The 14,374-nt window shown below is 37.2% G+C and overlaps 2 protein-coding genes across 3 annotated transcripts in view; one reads left to right on the top strand and one right to left on the bottom strand.

The window, feature by feature from the left end:
• The window catches only part of LOC106964719 (uncharacterized), a 28,779-nt gene extending 16,191 nt beyond the window's left edge, over positions 1 to 12,588 (top strand). The window contains exons 6-8 of the mRNA XM_015060389.1: positions 10,868 to 10,939; positions 11,648 to 11,763; positions 12,057 to 12,588. Coding sequence (XP_014915875.1) covers positions 10,868 to 10,939; positions 11,648 to 11,763; positions 12,057 to 12,080 — 212 coding nt within the window. The 3' untranslated portion in view covers positions 12,081 to 12,588. The remainder of the gene's footprint in view (positions 1 to 10,867; positions 10,940 to 11,647; positions 11,764 to 12,056) is intronic.
• On the bottom strand, positions 11,594 to 14,001 carry LOC106964720 (metabotropic glutamate receptor 8-like). 2 transcript variants are annotated; one of them, XM_015060391.1, is made up of 3 exons: positions 13,757 to 14,001; positions 13,024 to 13,133; positions 11,594 to 12,313 (listed from the first exon to the last, which is right to left on the bottom strand). In XM_015060391.1, the coding sequence occupies exons 1-3, from the start codon at positions 13,913 to 13,915 to the stop codon at positions 12,301 to 12,303; spliced, it is 282 nt and encodes a 93-aa protein (XP_014915877.1). In that variant the 5' UTR covers positions 13,916 to 14,001; the 3' UTR covers positions 11,594 to 12,300. The 2 variants fall into 2 exon arrangements, with proteins under 2 accessions (XP_014915877.1, XP_014915876.1); XM_015060390.1 differs by having other exon boundaries at positions 11,598 to 12,313; positions 13,028 to 13,133; positions 13,757 to 14,000.
• Positions 14,002 to 14,374: the final 373 nt, after the last annotated feature.

The following is a 14,374-nucleotide window of genomic DNA, read 5'->3' as shown; positions in this document are numbered from 1 at the left end:
TATCTAATCCAGATGTGTTCACTTTATAACCATTCTCCCATCCGAGTTGCAGATCGGTTAGCATGGATTTCTTTGCCGCTTCTCTATCCAGTGCTCATCTTATTTATTTTGTGAGTTTAGCTGGACGGCCAGGTTTTTGTAGGATTGTTTTGTTTTTGGAGATTTCATGCGAGTGTTGTACAACGAATTAGAAAGTAGCACACATCTTCCTCTTAATTTATGTAATAATTTATTTATGTATTTTAATGACCAGTGCACAAGTAACCTGTGAGTCAGACATTTCACCATAGTCATAATTACGCAACAATATAAAACAATATCTTAGAAAAGTGCTTTTTGCTAAGAGTCTAGAGTTGGTAGTATTGCATTAAAGGGACAAATAAACTGAACAATTTAGCATATTTGTGCAGAAGTTGTAGGAACTAGAAACACACACAATGGGCCTGTTCAGACACCCGCTCCTCCTCTTCCTCCACCTCCTCAGCTCCCTCCGCACAGCTTAGTGTGCTGGTTAATATTTATACAGCCACATGCTACCACAGATGTTAACCGCATGCACCAAGCTGCAATCAGAGACAAAGTGGGCTACCAATGTAGCAAGCTGAAACCCAGGAGGGGTGTTTTTATCCCTCTCTGCTCCGCCATCACCCCATTTGCAAGTCCTTCCAGGGAGCGTGAAGCCACATGTAGAGTGTGAAAAACATAAGGAAACCAAATCACAGATGCGTGACTTTGTATGAATCTTTCAAGCCCGAGATACCGTCAGTTTGTAATCTCTCATCCGTCCTTACTCCGCCATTTATCCTCTGTCAAGTTATCCTCTTCTACGCAGCAGTTCCTTCTTCTCTCTGAAAATAAATGCGATCCCCTTCCCTCTGCCTCCCTTTTACAAGATTAAGGGCAGCTATCTTCTAGCGAGCCATATGCCAGATGCTAACACTATGCAGGCAGAGCAACACAGCGGCTATTAACAGCACAAGTCAGCACAGCAGCTGCTTTCGGAGGTGTTAGCCACAGACTTATCACCCTTGTACCCTAAAATCTTGTCAACATGTGACCTTAACGCTGTGTATATATAATCTGGGCCTTCAGCGACAGATGTCCTGTTATGATACCAAAAGAGAAGGGCAAGGGTTTGTAAGTGTTATCTCCTGCTTTATTAGTCAAATTAATCACTTGCTAGAATTTATAGGGGATTTTACCTCTTGGTGGGCAGAGTTTTACGGCTAAGTGGTCTGATACATACTGAAGGCTGATCTTTTTAGAAGCAAATTATAGAACGGGAGCTAAACATTTGGCAGCGACGTAACTTTGCAGACTTTAAAGCTTTCTGCTAATAAATCACCTTGATTTATTCGCAAAGGTTTGTAAAGGTTTACTTTACAAACCTTACTTTGCGACATAAAAGCACACTGGATTACACTGCATCAAATGAGTATCTTAATTCTAGTGTAGTGTAGGCAAGGAGGAGGGAGTTTTAATCTTCTTGTGATAGCAATGCTAATTGCAGTGCAAAACGACTGAGTCGTTTGTCCTTTGAGCACATGGAGACCAAAAATGTTCTCACAACAGTTGAACTAAAAATGCATTATTAATCGCATATTACAGCCACTGTTGGGACTTGCTTGTTGCACACATTTATTATCATAAAGGAGTCGCACCCAAATAAAACAGGAGTTTAAAATTAAACTGGGCGCCACACAGTTAAAACAACCTGAGCACTGTATCTTATTCGTCATCGTTTTATAGCCTCACCCCAAAAGTGTTTTGCTATCCTAATGAATTAAGCTATCAAAAGCGTTGGACCATTCGATGGCATGAACAAGACCTCAGCTCCTATTGGATCAATTATGACAAGCCAATCACCACGCCTCAGCGACAGGAACCCCTTTATATCAATCGTGAGCCGAGATGGATTTGATTGGCGCAGGTGTTGGAGCAACTGTGCAGTTAATCACAACGCTGCCGTACTGCCAAAAACAATCTGGAAAACAAAAAGCGGCACAGGCTTCAACTCAGGTACATGTTCTTGATTCATTTGCAGGGTGAACGTAAACTATTTAGGTTTATCGGACGAGTGGCAAATCTCTAACCAGCTTAATTTGCATGGGCCTGCATTTGCGTACATGCTGCAGAGTCTCATTTCCACATGTACCTGCATCAACATATGAAAAATAATGACATGTTAAACACTGTTGGGATCTTTATTTCATCAAAAGAAACAAAGTTCTGCTAATTTTTTTTGTGACAAACTATGCCAAAAAATTCTTTTTACCCTAATTTAAATCTGCTTCAGGCACAAAAACATTTTTTTTTTTTGTTGTAAACTTTCATGGTTCATGCCAGATAGAATTTAGCTCAAAACAAAGATCTGTAAATGGGAGGAAAAGAGCAGAAATGGTGAGGCTGTAAAGTAAGACGATAAACAAAATCTGTTAATACAGTTGACTCATTTCTATGCCAGAATATTTCTATAAAATCTAGACTACTTTAAGCATCTTTGTGGTGGTTGTTGCAGTTAAGCTTATTTGAATCTATATTTCAAACAAAAAACAAATAATCTTATTGTTTCCTACTATTGTTAAATATCTAGCGATTTGTATCTCTGGGTTATTCTGCCACATTTTTAGCATTTCTGAGATCATATATATATGACATCTAATACTGAGTTGAAAATTTAACTTGCACCAAAAACCAGCGCCGCTTATTTCAGCTGCTCCGTTTAAAGGGCACTGCACTACACGCGTTATTAAGCACTAATTAACCTTTTGTTTTAAGAGGTTTGTTTTGGTTTTTGTCCTGAATCACCCTCAAATAAAACTCGCCCCAGGTTATGTTTTAAAGAGAGTTGGATTTCGAACTATTTAATCAAACTAACCAGAAATTTGACTCAAAAATTACTTTTAAGTCTAGCTTCTGTCTTATTCTGTACTTTTCTGTCATTTTTTCCCACATTTAATCAAACATAAGAACAAGCCCTATATCTAGCTTTGTGTGTGTGTGTGTGTGTGCGTGTGTTTTCCTGTTGAACTCCCAATGAATCAATTTTAACTCTGCATCAGTAATCAGGCTCACGGAGCTGGAAAAGCGCAGACGCAGGTGTCAGCCAGCTGTATCTTTACCAGGCATCCAAACATCTGTAGGAACCAGGATCCGTATCACTGGTGTGTCTATTTAAGGTAATAACTTCCCCTGGCGCAGGCCATCTGACAAAGCTAATTACGATAAAGTCTCGGCTGGGAGGTTTCACACACTGCCTGAGAATCCTTAGAACACCAAGATGCGAGCTGGGTTTTTTTTGTTGGTTTTTTTCCCCCATCTCCACCATGTTTTTGTTTCTTTGTTTTCCTTCTCAAAATCACTGTTCCGTTCCTTAAGCACCCCCAACTCCCACGTGGAGGCCTTTTCTCATTAAGAGGATGGAAGCGTTTTAGATTTCTCTCTCACTCCTCCTCTGCCTCGGCAGCGTGAGAGTATGGGGAGCCTCTTGATTGACGGCTGAGACATTTCTTGTCGTTTGCCATTTCTCCCAGGCGTCCCGTTTACTCACCGGGGTTCGACTGTAGACACAAACAAATGCATGGAAAAGGACTGGGAGAAAAATAACTGTGCACAGATTAATTCAAATGGTGGTGGTGGGGAGTTAGGAGGGAGGGTGGAAGTCAAAGTAACTCTGCCCGCAACCCCGCAGAGCAACAGGTGAATTTCTGCATCCTAAACCAGAACAGAAATAAGGATATCAAAAAAGAAACCACAAAAATGTGTTCAGCTTGGAATCTGTGCTGATGTTTCTGAATTTATTATATATATCTATTTTTTTTTTATTTTTTTTGTTGCCAGTGTTCAAGAGTAAATTTACCTGCAAATATATTTGTTGTTGCAATTCAGTCTGAAGCAAGGAGAAAGTTTCATTTGCTACAGCAAGCTGAAAGTTTTAAAATATTTTTCTCACATCCACTTGCACATACACACGCAAGCCAGACTGCTACGCTAAATACGACACCGAGTTCAAAATATAAAACTTTGCAATTCTCTTCTTAATGCAAATTCTCTTCACAAGAAAGCAAAGACAAACAGGAGGGAAATAAAGGGAATGATATCTTAAATCCAAAAGGTATTTGCAAAATATTTTTACACCTCTTCAGACATTATTTTTCCTGTTATGTCAGGTAGGAATAGTCACCGTTTTTTGTATTTTCTTCAAGTTTAGATGTTTAGACTAAGATTTCTGTGCCTGAGGAAAACAGGGTCTTAAAGAAAGAACCTTGTGTGAAAATATTTAAGCAATATCTTAAGACATCAGGCAGAAAGTTGGATGGAAAACGTATATTGCAAATTAAGCATACCACTAAATTTGCAAAGTGACGTTAGGAATATAAACCTAAACTCTGATGATCTTCCTCTAAACTGAAAAAGAGTTCAAACACCAAACAAGGTGTCCTACAAACCGGACTCCGTTGCATCAGGCCTGTCTTGAGGAATAGTCCAAAACTCCAGCAAACTATTGGAAAAGCACCCAAAACATTTGCAATATTATGTAAAAGTCTGATTTGAATGAAGTAAACCACAAAAATCTCTCAAAAAAAGATTCAACACGTCATTCTGGCATTTAGAAAGCAGAAAGCATTTTCAAAGTCTAATTGAACTAAAACACACACCTGGTTTACTTGTACCACAGTTCTAGAAAGTGTTCCTCTTGTCAGAAGACGACTTGCTTGCTTAGGAAAAGATTAGAAAGTTTGATGTTTAGAGTGGTAAACAATTAACAAATACATGAGCTTATTTCTTTAACAATAATTTGAAGCAGAACTTTTTGTGTCATTGGATTTAAAGAGTTACAGTGCTGTACCAATGCATTCATCCTGCACAAACGTACTGGTTTGCTTGGATCCTTGTTCTGGTTCTCTAGCATAAAGTTACAACTCAAAACTTTTCTGGCAGAGAGCAGATTTCCTGATTTGAGCAATTGGGGCAAATAGTCTACTGCTTAATGTAGCAAGCACCCTTAGACTGACATGCAACTTTAGAGAGGCTGTTTTCTGAAATGTTTGAAATGGGCCATCTTTCTAGTTAGTACTGGTTCTATGTATGCCGTCTTTGCCCAATCTCTTTCTTCTAGTTGTTTCGTGAACATTGATTTTACCCTCATTAAGTGAGGCCTGCAGGGCTTTAGATGATGTTCTGGGTTCTTTTATGACCTCCTGGATGAGTTATTGATGCACTCTTGGAATGATTACCTTCTGCTCCTGTGAAGGTTTCCCACCGTTTCATGTTTCACACAGGGATCAGGTTTGTTTGGATAGCTTTTTTTTGCCTTTAATTCGGTGAGCTGAAACAAAGTGTCTCAGCTCATTTGCTTAAGTGAATAAAGAAAACTCTGTTTGGGGTAAACACTCAGATCACTCTGATCTAAAATCAGTGGAAGTTATCACACTATCTTCTAATTTTACATCTGATGCATAGCTTGTCCTTTGCTACAAGACTTTGAGTCTTTTTAGTTCTTAATGTCAGATCAACATTATTCACTTAATATAACAATGTAGCAATTTAACATTCTTGCGGTTAAGAGTTTTAGCAGTTAAAACTCTGATAAAATTTCTTCAAAACTTGAGTTTTGATTCTTCAAAACTAAGTGTTTCTGTTCTTTAAACAGAAGCACATTAATTACTGATTCTAAATATTTGGTAAAAAATATTTTGCAAAAAAAAAAAAAAATCAAAACATTCTGTGGATGGAGACGGTTCAAGTCTGAGCTTAACCTAATTTGCAACAAATTGCCAAATATATTAGTATCAGCATATAGAACGGGAATGTATTTATACCTCAAAAATGAGGTATTTAAAAGAAAAAAAGAACTAGACAATTTTAATTATCCGCGGATATTACAGTTATCCGCTAGTTTATAGTGATCTATCCAATTCGATCCAAATAAATTTGTTTTAAGTGTGTGGTCTTAATGTGACAACGGTCATTTCTAGGAAAGTAATAATGTTCATAAATAGTGCAGGGCTCGTTGAAAATGTCTGAATACCATGGCAACAGCATCCAGAGTGTTCCTGTAACATCACCTCTCCATTCACAGAAAAACAACTCACATAAACACAATCGATTTAAGTGGGCCTTGGTATAATTTTGCAAACAGAAGACCTTTCTTTACTCTGAGATTCCTCACAAGTGGAATCTATGTTTAGAAACGGAGGTAGTGGCAGGAAGCAACTTAGACTTCTGCCTGTCATGCAAGTCCTTTGTGCATAGAATACAATTAAAGTTGGTACATAAATGTATCCTTTTGTAACATCCTGCTGTTTCTGTTGAACGTTATGGTTTTTTATTTCTGTGCTGGAGAGAATCTGCATGTTTGACGTTAAAACCACCAGTACCTACCTGTTGGTTCCCTTAATTTGAAAGTAATAATGGCTGAGATGTGCAGAATATATTTTTGTTCTCCCTTAGTTCAGAGTAGAGTTATGTGGAAATGGATTTATCTGAAAAGGTTGCAGGATTTTCAAGGTGATGGTTAAAGTGATGGTTAGAAGTATATAATGTTGGGCAGTAGTTGCTATGCGAAGGTCCAGTCAATCCTAACTGCCTGTACAATATGTGAATCTGACTATGCAGGTTTTTCTTCAATAGAAATGCTGCTTTGGTTAGAAAATTCACATAGACGATCCAACATGTTCAAATGACATTTTATGTGAAACTGAGGTATTTGTCTGCTGTTTAAAGCACAGAACACTAGGTTTTACAAATTTTGTTAATCTTTGTGAACCAAAATCAGTGTTTGCAACTAATAAGTAGAACATGATCGTTTGCTGATTGTTTGATCTCTGAAATGTTGTACATTTGAGTGTAAAAGTTTGGTTTTGGAGAACCAATTTCTTTGTGCGCAAATGTAAATTATGAAGTTGAATTTGGCGAAACTGTAGCAAATCGATGCCAGTGTTGTCTGGCTGTAATTTTCAGACTGGAACTGCATGTGTACAAGTTGATTGCTTTTTAAAAAAAGATAGATGTTGCACTTGTCAGAACCGTCTCTATAATAAACTCACATTCTAAAGATTATACTCTATCACCTGTGCTTTGACACTGATGTTCATCTGATGGTGTTAATTGAGAGCACAAAATCCATCCTGTTGACAGTCTGGCACCATCTGGTTTCCTTCTGAAAATACCAGATGACTCTGACTTCCAAGTGTTGATGACAGACAAGTGCTAAATGATGCAGCCTTTCATTTGCTTGACACGTTATGGATTTCATCAGGAGGGGTTACTGACATCTGCTTCAGATGGGCATGTGATTGATGCTAAAACTTTAGAAAGTGTTCACAAAAAAAAAAAAAAAAAAAGCACAATTTGAGCCCCAGCCAAATAGAAGCTTAAAGGGCAAAATATGCTGGCTGAAATGGTTGGCTACTCTGGATGAGCCAAACTTGAGTCAAAGCACAAAATTAGCATTTGCAATTGTGCAATGAGACAAACGACTTCCTTTCTCTAAATATTAAACTCTGAAATGGAGGGGGGGGGGGGGTTTCTTAAAATCCACACTTTGTGTGTAGTGGAGGTTTACCATAGCAAAAAAAATTCCTGTCTGCTGAGGAATGGAAGATCTAACGTCCATTCCTCCTCCTAACGTAGAGTGTTGGTTACCTGGATGATACTAATGAAACAATCTGTAAGTACAGTTAATATGTAAGCATACTTTGATTATTAATAAAGAAATTCACTCTTTTTTTAGGTATTGGGTCAGTAATGATGTATGATGACAAAATGAGTGGCATTTTTTAACAAATCTTTAACTTAATCGAAAATCACGTTATAATAATTAGAACAAAGTAAATGACAGTAGTGCCATCAGTATTCCGTAAATACAAACTGCAGGTAAAACTGAGACAGTTATTAAAATATTCAAAGGCTGGAAAGATCTGGAAAAATGATGAATGCACACAGATTATGAGCCTTTTGCTTGATTGCCGAGCACAAACCCAAACATTTTTTTCAAATTTTTTTTTTTTTTTTTTTTTTTTTTTCCTTTCAGAATCGCAACCTGAAAAATATGCTAGAAACTTGTAACAGTTACACAACTGTCAGGCTCAATTGAACAAACAGGCCTTTGTGGGAAAGGACGCATTGAAATGTGAAAATTATCCTTGACATAAGGTCAAAGTGAATAAATCCAGAAAAAAAAAAATCACAGTTTTACCTTCTACCAAATCAAAATGATAAATCAGAGCTTGGATAAAAATAAAAAAAAAGTCTGAATCAGTGAAAAGGTGTTATTTAAAGTTGGCCTTTGATAACTTTAAATACTATGTGAATTTCACAGCTATGTCAAAAACAAAGGCTGAATTCCTTTTATTGTTATATTTGTAAGAATTCTTTGCATCTTTAAATTTTGAAAACCTTACAAAAAAAAAAATCAGTGAAGTGTTTTGCATTTCACTCCAATTGGTTTAGTCCACTATAAATTATGTTTTCCTATAACAAAAAGCAACAACACTGGTATATTACTGTTAAAAAAAGAGGAAGAAAACATTTATTTAGTGCAGAAATAAAAACAATAGAAATCATTTTAGAAGAAAGCCAGAAAAAGTAATTATGTAGGAAATAAAAATCGTGTCAGTCGTTTACAGTCCACAGTTAAAATTATGACGGTGACACTAGTTTTTGTTTTTATATATGTATAGATTTTTTTTTTTCATTTAAAGGCAGTTAAAGATTTCTCTGAAAGGTTAACTTATTTTTTGTTTTTGTCAAACGGAAAATAAATTTGCTGCCCACTGCTGGAGCTACAGAAAGCACGATAAGGACGTCTGCTGCATGACAAAGGTCTAATCCTGTTTTGAGATTTATTGCTCTTGAGCCCCAATGCAAGACAGGGAAATGTTTGTGAACGTTTTTCTGTTGTTGAACCTTCTTCTTGTTTTGTTTTTTGGTCGCACATTTTTCAGATTAAGTGAGCTTTTCATTAAGGAATTTTGATTAAGTCTTTGTGGATTTGGATGATCTCAGCCACGGTGGAGCATTTTTTGAGAAATGTAGTTCTGTTAAAGTAATTATAGTTGGCCGGTCACTCATTGAAAGATTGGTCTCATATCCACACTGCAGATACCAATAGCTTAGACAGTCATTTTAAATGGATAGTTTATTTTTTATTTTTTTCCAAAAACAACAAAAAAATGTTTTGAGGAACATCGCACCTCAACAACAGAAATATATTTTTATTGCTTTTATGCATTTATAAATTTCCATGTTTTTAAGCCCGCAGCTCTTGTGTTGTATGAAGAAATGGATGCATCTAGATGAGATGAGCGCCTCCGTCTTCAGTGTGAAATATTTCTACATGATCAAATCCCCCAAAAAGTTTAGCTTTTTCAAGAGATGCTTTTTCTTCATCAACACATACTTTAAATATATTCTTGCTTCTGTGCTTTACTCCAGTCAGAGACATCCACACCTTGTAACAACGAAAACAAAATCCCCTAATGGGCTGTCACAGACACCGCACCTGGGCTCTCTTCTCTGCACCAAAGCATGCATTCTTAATGTAGCCACAACATTTTTAGGGAAAGGGGAACGTTGCGTGAAGAGATTCTAATAAGGTTTAACAGATTAAAAGCAGATTGTTAAGGCACAAGGTGAGGTGCAGCATTGTTATAGACAGAGAACTTATTTGTGACGCCACATTAAACTCTCTCATTTTTGTCGTCATAGTTTACTACGTCTCCTTTGGTATCATAGTTTACTATGTGTTATTTTTGGCTTATTATCAATGTCTGTGTCACTTTAGACGTCATGCTTAATTTTCTACATCAAGAGGTGTCATTTTACCTCTTGAGAAATTGTACCTCATTTTCAATGTAAGCCTTATTTAACCCATGTGTCATTTTACCACATTTTTGAGGTAACACTATAGTATGTGTATGTTTCTCCTTTTTGACATACTATACTGTTTCTTTTGACATTGTACTATATGTCATTAATATACGTCTTCGTCGCTGTTGGCGTCCTCCGGGTTGTCCTCCCAGCCAATGTCTTAACTGGCTGCTTTTTCAACATAATACATATATACTAATGTGCTATGTGCAATCTTACTTCAATGTCATTCTATACTAAGCCTATACCATGTGTCATTTTACCACCTTGTTCATCACATACCTAATGTTCAACATCATCAGGATTGTTAGTTGGTTGGAACACTTTTAGGTAGAATTGAATGGAAGATTACTTTTACATTGGATTTGATTTTCAAGCCATGAGAAATTCTTGAGAAGTGTCAGTCTCCTTGGTAACCCGTGGTTACCATTGTCAACTCTGGGCGTTACTTGAGAGCAATCTCTTTAACACGAGTATCCGTTTAATTCCTGCAAAACCAAAAAACAAAACACTACTATTTTTTTCTTTGTTGGTGTTAATTGCAGGAATATTTGTTTGAGCATGTGGCTTTACTTGTATGCTCACTCCACCAGCTTGATTCACCTTTTTCTTTTTCACTCCTTGTCCCTTGATAGGACATTATCCCTATTGTTTAGTGAAAGTGAGAATTGGACACAAAGTTGCTACTGGTTTCAACTTGTTTCATCCACTTTTATTCTGTTTTTAGATTTCAACTACCAGTGAGCTTGGCGCCATGATGGTTGTCATGCATTGAACAGTTAATAATAGTTAAAAACTCAAGTTTTTAAACGTGTATAGCGAGTTTAATTTGGTAAGCTAATACAAATCCATTCATTATGCTGTGCATAATATGAAACCTAAACCTGAAATTGAATTATTGGTTATTACCAATAATTCAATTGATACTATGATGTATCTGCATCTGATTTGTGTTAACTAGCAGTACATTTTACTTCTGTTCATTTCATTGCAGGCCAGGTGACCCTTTTGAGGTTTGAAGGAGGGCGAGCAAGTGAAATCCAGCCAGGACGTCCATACTGGTCAGGTAGGAGGCTGTGACAGCTTGTGCTTCTTTTCCATACTAACACACACACTGCTGACTTCTGGTTTTAACATCCTGTTGTGGATGAACATTGACACATTCTACTGAACGTGTCAATGTATTTACTAAGTCAGTTGATCCATATTTTACAAACTACCACCACAGTTTTCGGTAACATTTTATTTGAAGGGGGGGTGAATAAGCCTTCATGAATATTTATGACTGTTGTCATAAAGCGTCATTCGGTAAATTATGACACTTTTAATACAAAGTTGACATGATTCAAAATGTCTTTATTATGACAACTTGACATTAACCAAGAAGTCATTACTGATTGCACTTTAAAAATTAGGTAACTTTATGTTATTAAAGGTAAAGTTTAAACAATAATGATTTCTTGGTTAATGTCAAGTTGTCATAACAGACATTTTGAATCATGTCAACTTTATTAAGTGTCATAATTTACAGAATGACGCTTTATTCAACCCCCTTCAAATAAAGTGTTACCCAGTTTTCTTAGAACATACTCATGTTTTTGTTAAGTTGGATGTTTCTTCCAGTTAAAAAGTAATTTTCTGCTGCTGCTCAGTATGAGTGAGGTAAAGTTAGTTATACTAATCATCCAGTGCTTGTCAAAAACATGACGACAAATCTACACATTTGCAAAACATTCCTTTATTATAAATAAATCTCCTTTTTGTATAAAAACAGGCATGCTTCAACCATGGCATTTTACAGGTTCGCAACCCAAGGCTACAACCCGGATCGCCAAGACAGAAGGAGGAAACACACTCATCTCATTATGCAAGGGCGATCCAAAGACATCGGTGAGACGAGAATGGAAAAAATTGCCACAACCACAAAAATACTTACAAGTAGAGAACAACAACACACACTTTGAGTCTCATAGATTTTCTCATACATTTCTCTTTTAAATATCTTAAAATGTAATTTGTTAAATCTGGTTTTCAGCCCCACCTTTGCCCTTTTCTATATAATTTCTACACATCTTCAGACCTTTCTTAAAGATATTCATTTTTATAATTTTTTTTTTGTGTTTTTTGCTGTCCATTGACTTGTGGTATGTCACTTGATGGATTTTTTTTTTTCCTTTAAACAGGTAAGTTCATGGCAGGACCAATGAGCTGAGAGTAGCAGCAAAGCAGGCACACTGACTGGCTGTTTGATGTCCCACCTGTGGTTTTGATGGGTAACGAATACAAAATGTCTCATGCTTGATTTCCGTTGGGTGCTCTGTGCATTCACCGTTTATTCCCCGATCCACACTTCCTCCTCTGTTGCTCAGCTCCTTAGAAGACCCGTCCCGTCAGATAGCGTGATTGCTGTAGCTGACGTATGTCGTCTTAGTTGACGAAGCTGCAAGAGAAGGAGAAACATTAAACTAAAGTATTAAGATCATTAGCAATGTCATCACGTTCGCACATCACCCGAGTTGTGGAGGCTTCGACGAGTGCAGCGTCTCGTGTCCCCCTCAAGCATTCTCTGCTAAATGTCAAAGTCTGTGCAGCACCACAGGTGCCTAACCAATATGTTATTATACATTCATACACATAATTTTCCTTGTTACAAAATAAAACAGTCTTATATTCAACAGCCTTTGCACTAAGATCCTAAATCAAATTTGTTACAACTGTTGCCTGTAAAAAGTCAGGGTCTGCTGACCCTGTTAGAAAATCTGTTGGCACAATGTGCTTTTAGGACCTCTAGAGCAGCGTTTCTCAACCGTGGTCCTCACCGCCCCCCTGTCCTGCAATCATTTGAATCAGCTGTTCTGGGATAGAGGCACATCTAAAACATGCAGAGCAGGGGGGCGGTGAGGACCAGGGTTGAGAAACACTGCAAACCTTGAAAATAAGTTAACATTAGCTAAAAAGAATAACTTTTATGGCTAAGCAAACCAACATAGGCAAAATGTTGTTTTCTAGAGAAAACTCATTTGGATTGGAGAAACATCTGAAACAAAGGACTAAAAAACACTACTCTCTGATAAGTGTGAAGTGACTGTTTCTATTTTAATCTGTAAAGTTTTTTAAATGTGTAGTTATAAAAGTTTGGTGTTCTCTTACTCACTGTTGGTCTCCATGCTCTCACACAGTTCGGTCTTGACTTCTCCGTTTGGCCTGTCTCCTCCCTTCTGGGTCAGCTTTCCCGACATGGTGGCTGCTGTGACGATTGCCTGTAAAAAAAATAAATAAAGTTGCTTAAATTGTCCAGCGTTTTACAAATAACTGTTGGTACTTTAACTATGATGGTTTAATCCAATTGAAAATCTGTGATAAAAACTATAAATTAATGTTCACAGACTTGCAGAAGTTGTTTCTGTAGATGACTGTCTGGGCTATAGAATACAAACACCATTTATCTTTTTGCTGGTTTATTATATTATAAACCAGCAAACCTTGGATGTTTGTGGCAAAAGGCATAAGAATACATGTGCACCGATTTGGTAATTTCCCTTTCTTCTGCCTCGTGTCCATCTCTGTGACTGACTGGACTAAATCCCCAGTCTGGGCTTCTGTGCACCAACAAATGTAATCCCGACACCTGCTTGAAAAGTGAAGCTAATCCATCATCCCAGGCAGCCTCATATCGTTTCAGCAGCTCTGTCTTCTCTTTCCCTACAACACCAAGAAACACCGGATGTGTGTGTGTTCGTCAACCAAACAAGCGAATGTGGGCAAGATTCACACTTCTCAATTTCTTTTGCTTTTCTCTTTGATTGTATGTGTGTATCATTTACAGAGACACCAATTCTATGTTAACATAAGTTCAGGTTGGTACATTTTAAAAGCAGCTTACCTTGAAGCTACGTTTCCTTTTGGGCACGTTCTGCTCCGGGTGGAAGAGGATGATGTAGGCCTTGGGCATGTAGAGCATCCCCAGAGATACGGAGGCAGAGAGGCTGAGGGAGATTGTCAGGGTGGTAGTTTGGATATACATCTGGAACAAGAGATGCATGCAAAGAGAGAGAAGATGTGAATATTACACATTTCACCCATACTGAGAAAATATCCAGAATATACCAGTGACACAAAATAAATCACTTTCTGTTTCAATGTGATGCAGATCAAGACAAAGTACAATAAGCTACAGTAGAGCTCAACATTATTTATATTTAACATCATATTTAAATCTTAACATGTTTCTTCTGACTAGAACTAACTGTTAAGTTGCCTAAACCAAACATTTTCTAAAAGAAACAGATTTCTTGGTCGAATGTGAATATATACATCACTCGAGCCAAAACAAGTATAGCAAGTTTTAATGCTGACCAAGACCACACAGAGCAGATTGACCACCTAAGTATTAGCTTAGTATTAGCTGTGGAAGACAGTGATGTCTTCCACATATACGCCGAGATCCAAGACCAAAAGTTGATTTGGGATAGAATGGCTGAGACAAAAAAAAAAAAAAAAA

This window comes from Poecilia latipinna, unplaced genomic scaffold, assembly GCF_001443285.1.
Source record: "Poecilia latipinna isolate Pla-1442-1.1 unplaced genomic scaffold, P_latipinna-1.0 Scaffold1708, whole genome shotgun sequence".
Lineage (NCBI taxonomy): Eukaryota > Metazoa > Chordata > Actinopteri > Cyprinodontiformes > Poeciliidae > Poecilia > Poecilia latipinna.
Note: the sequence above shows the minus strand (reverse complement) of the source record. Positions and strands in the feature narration are given on the sequence as shown.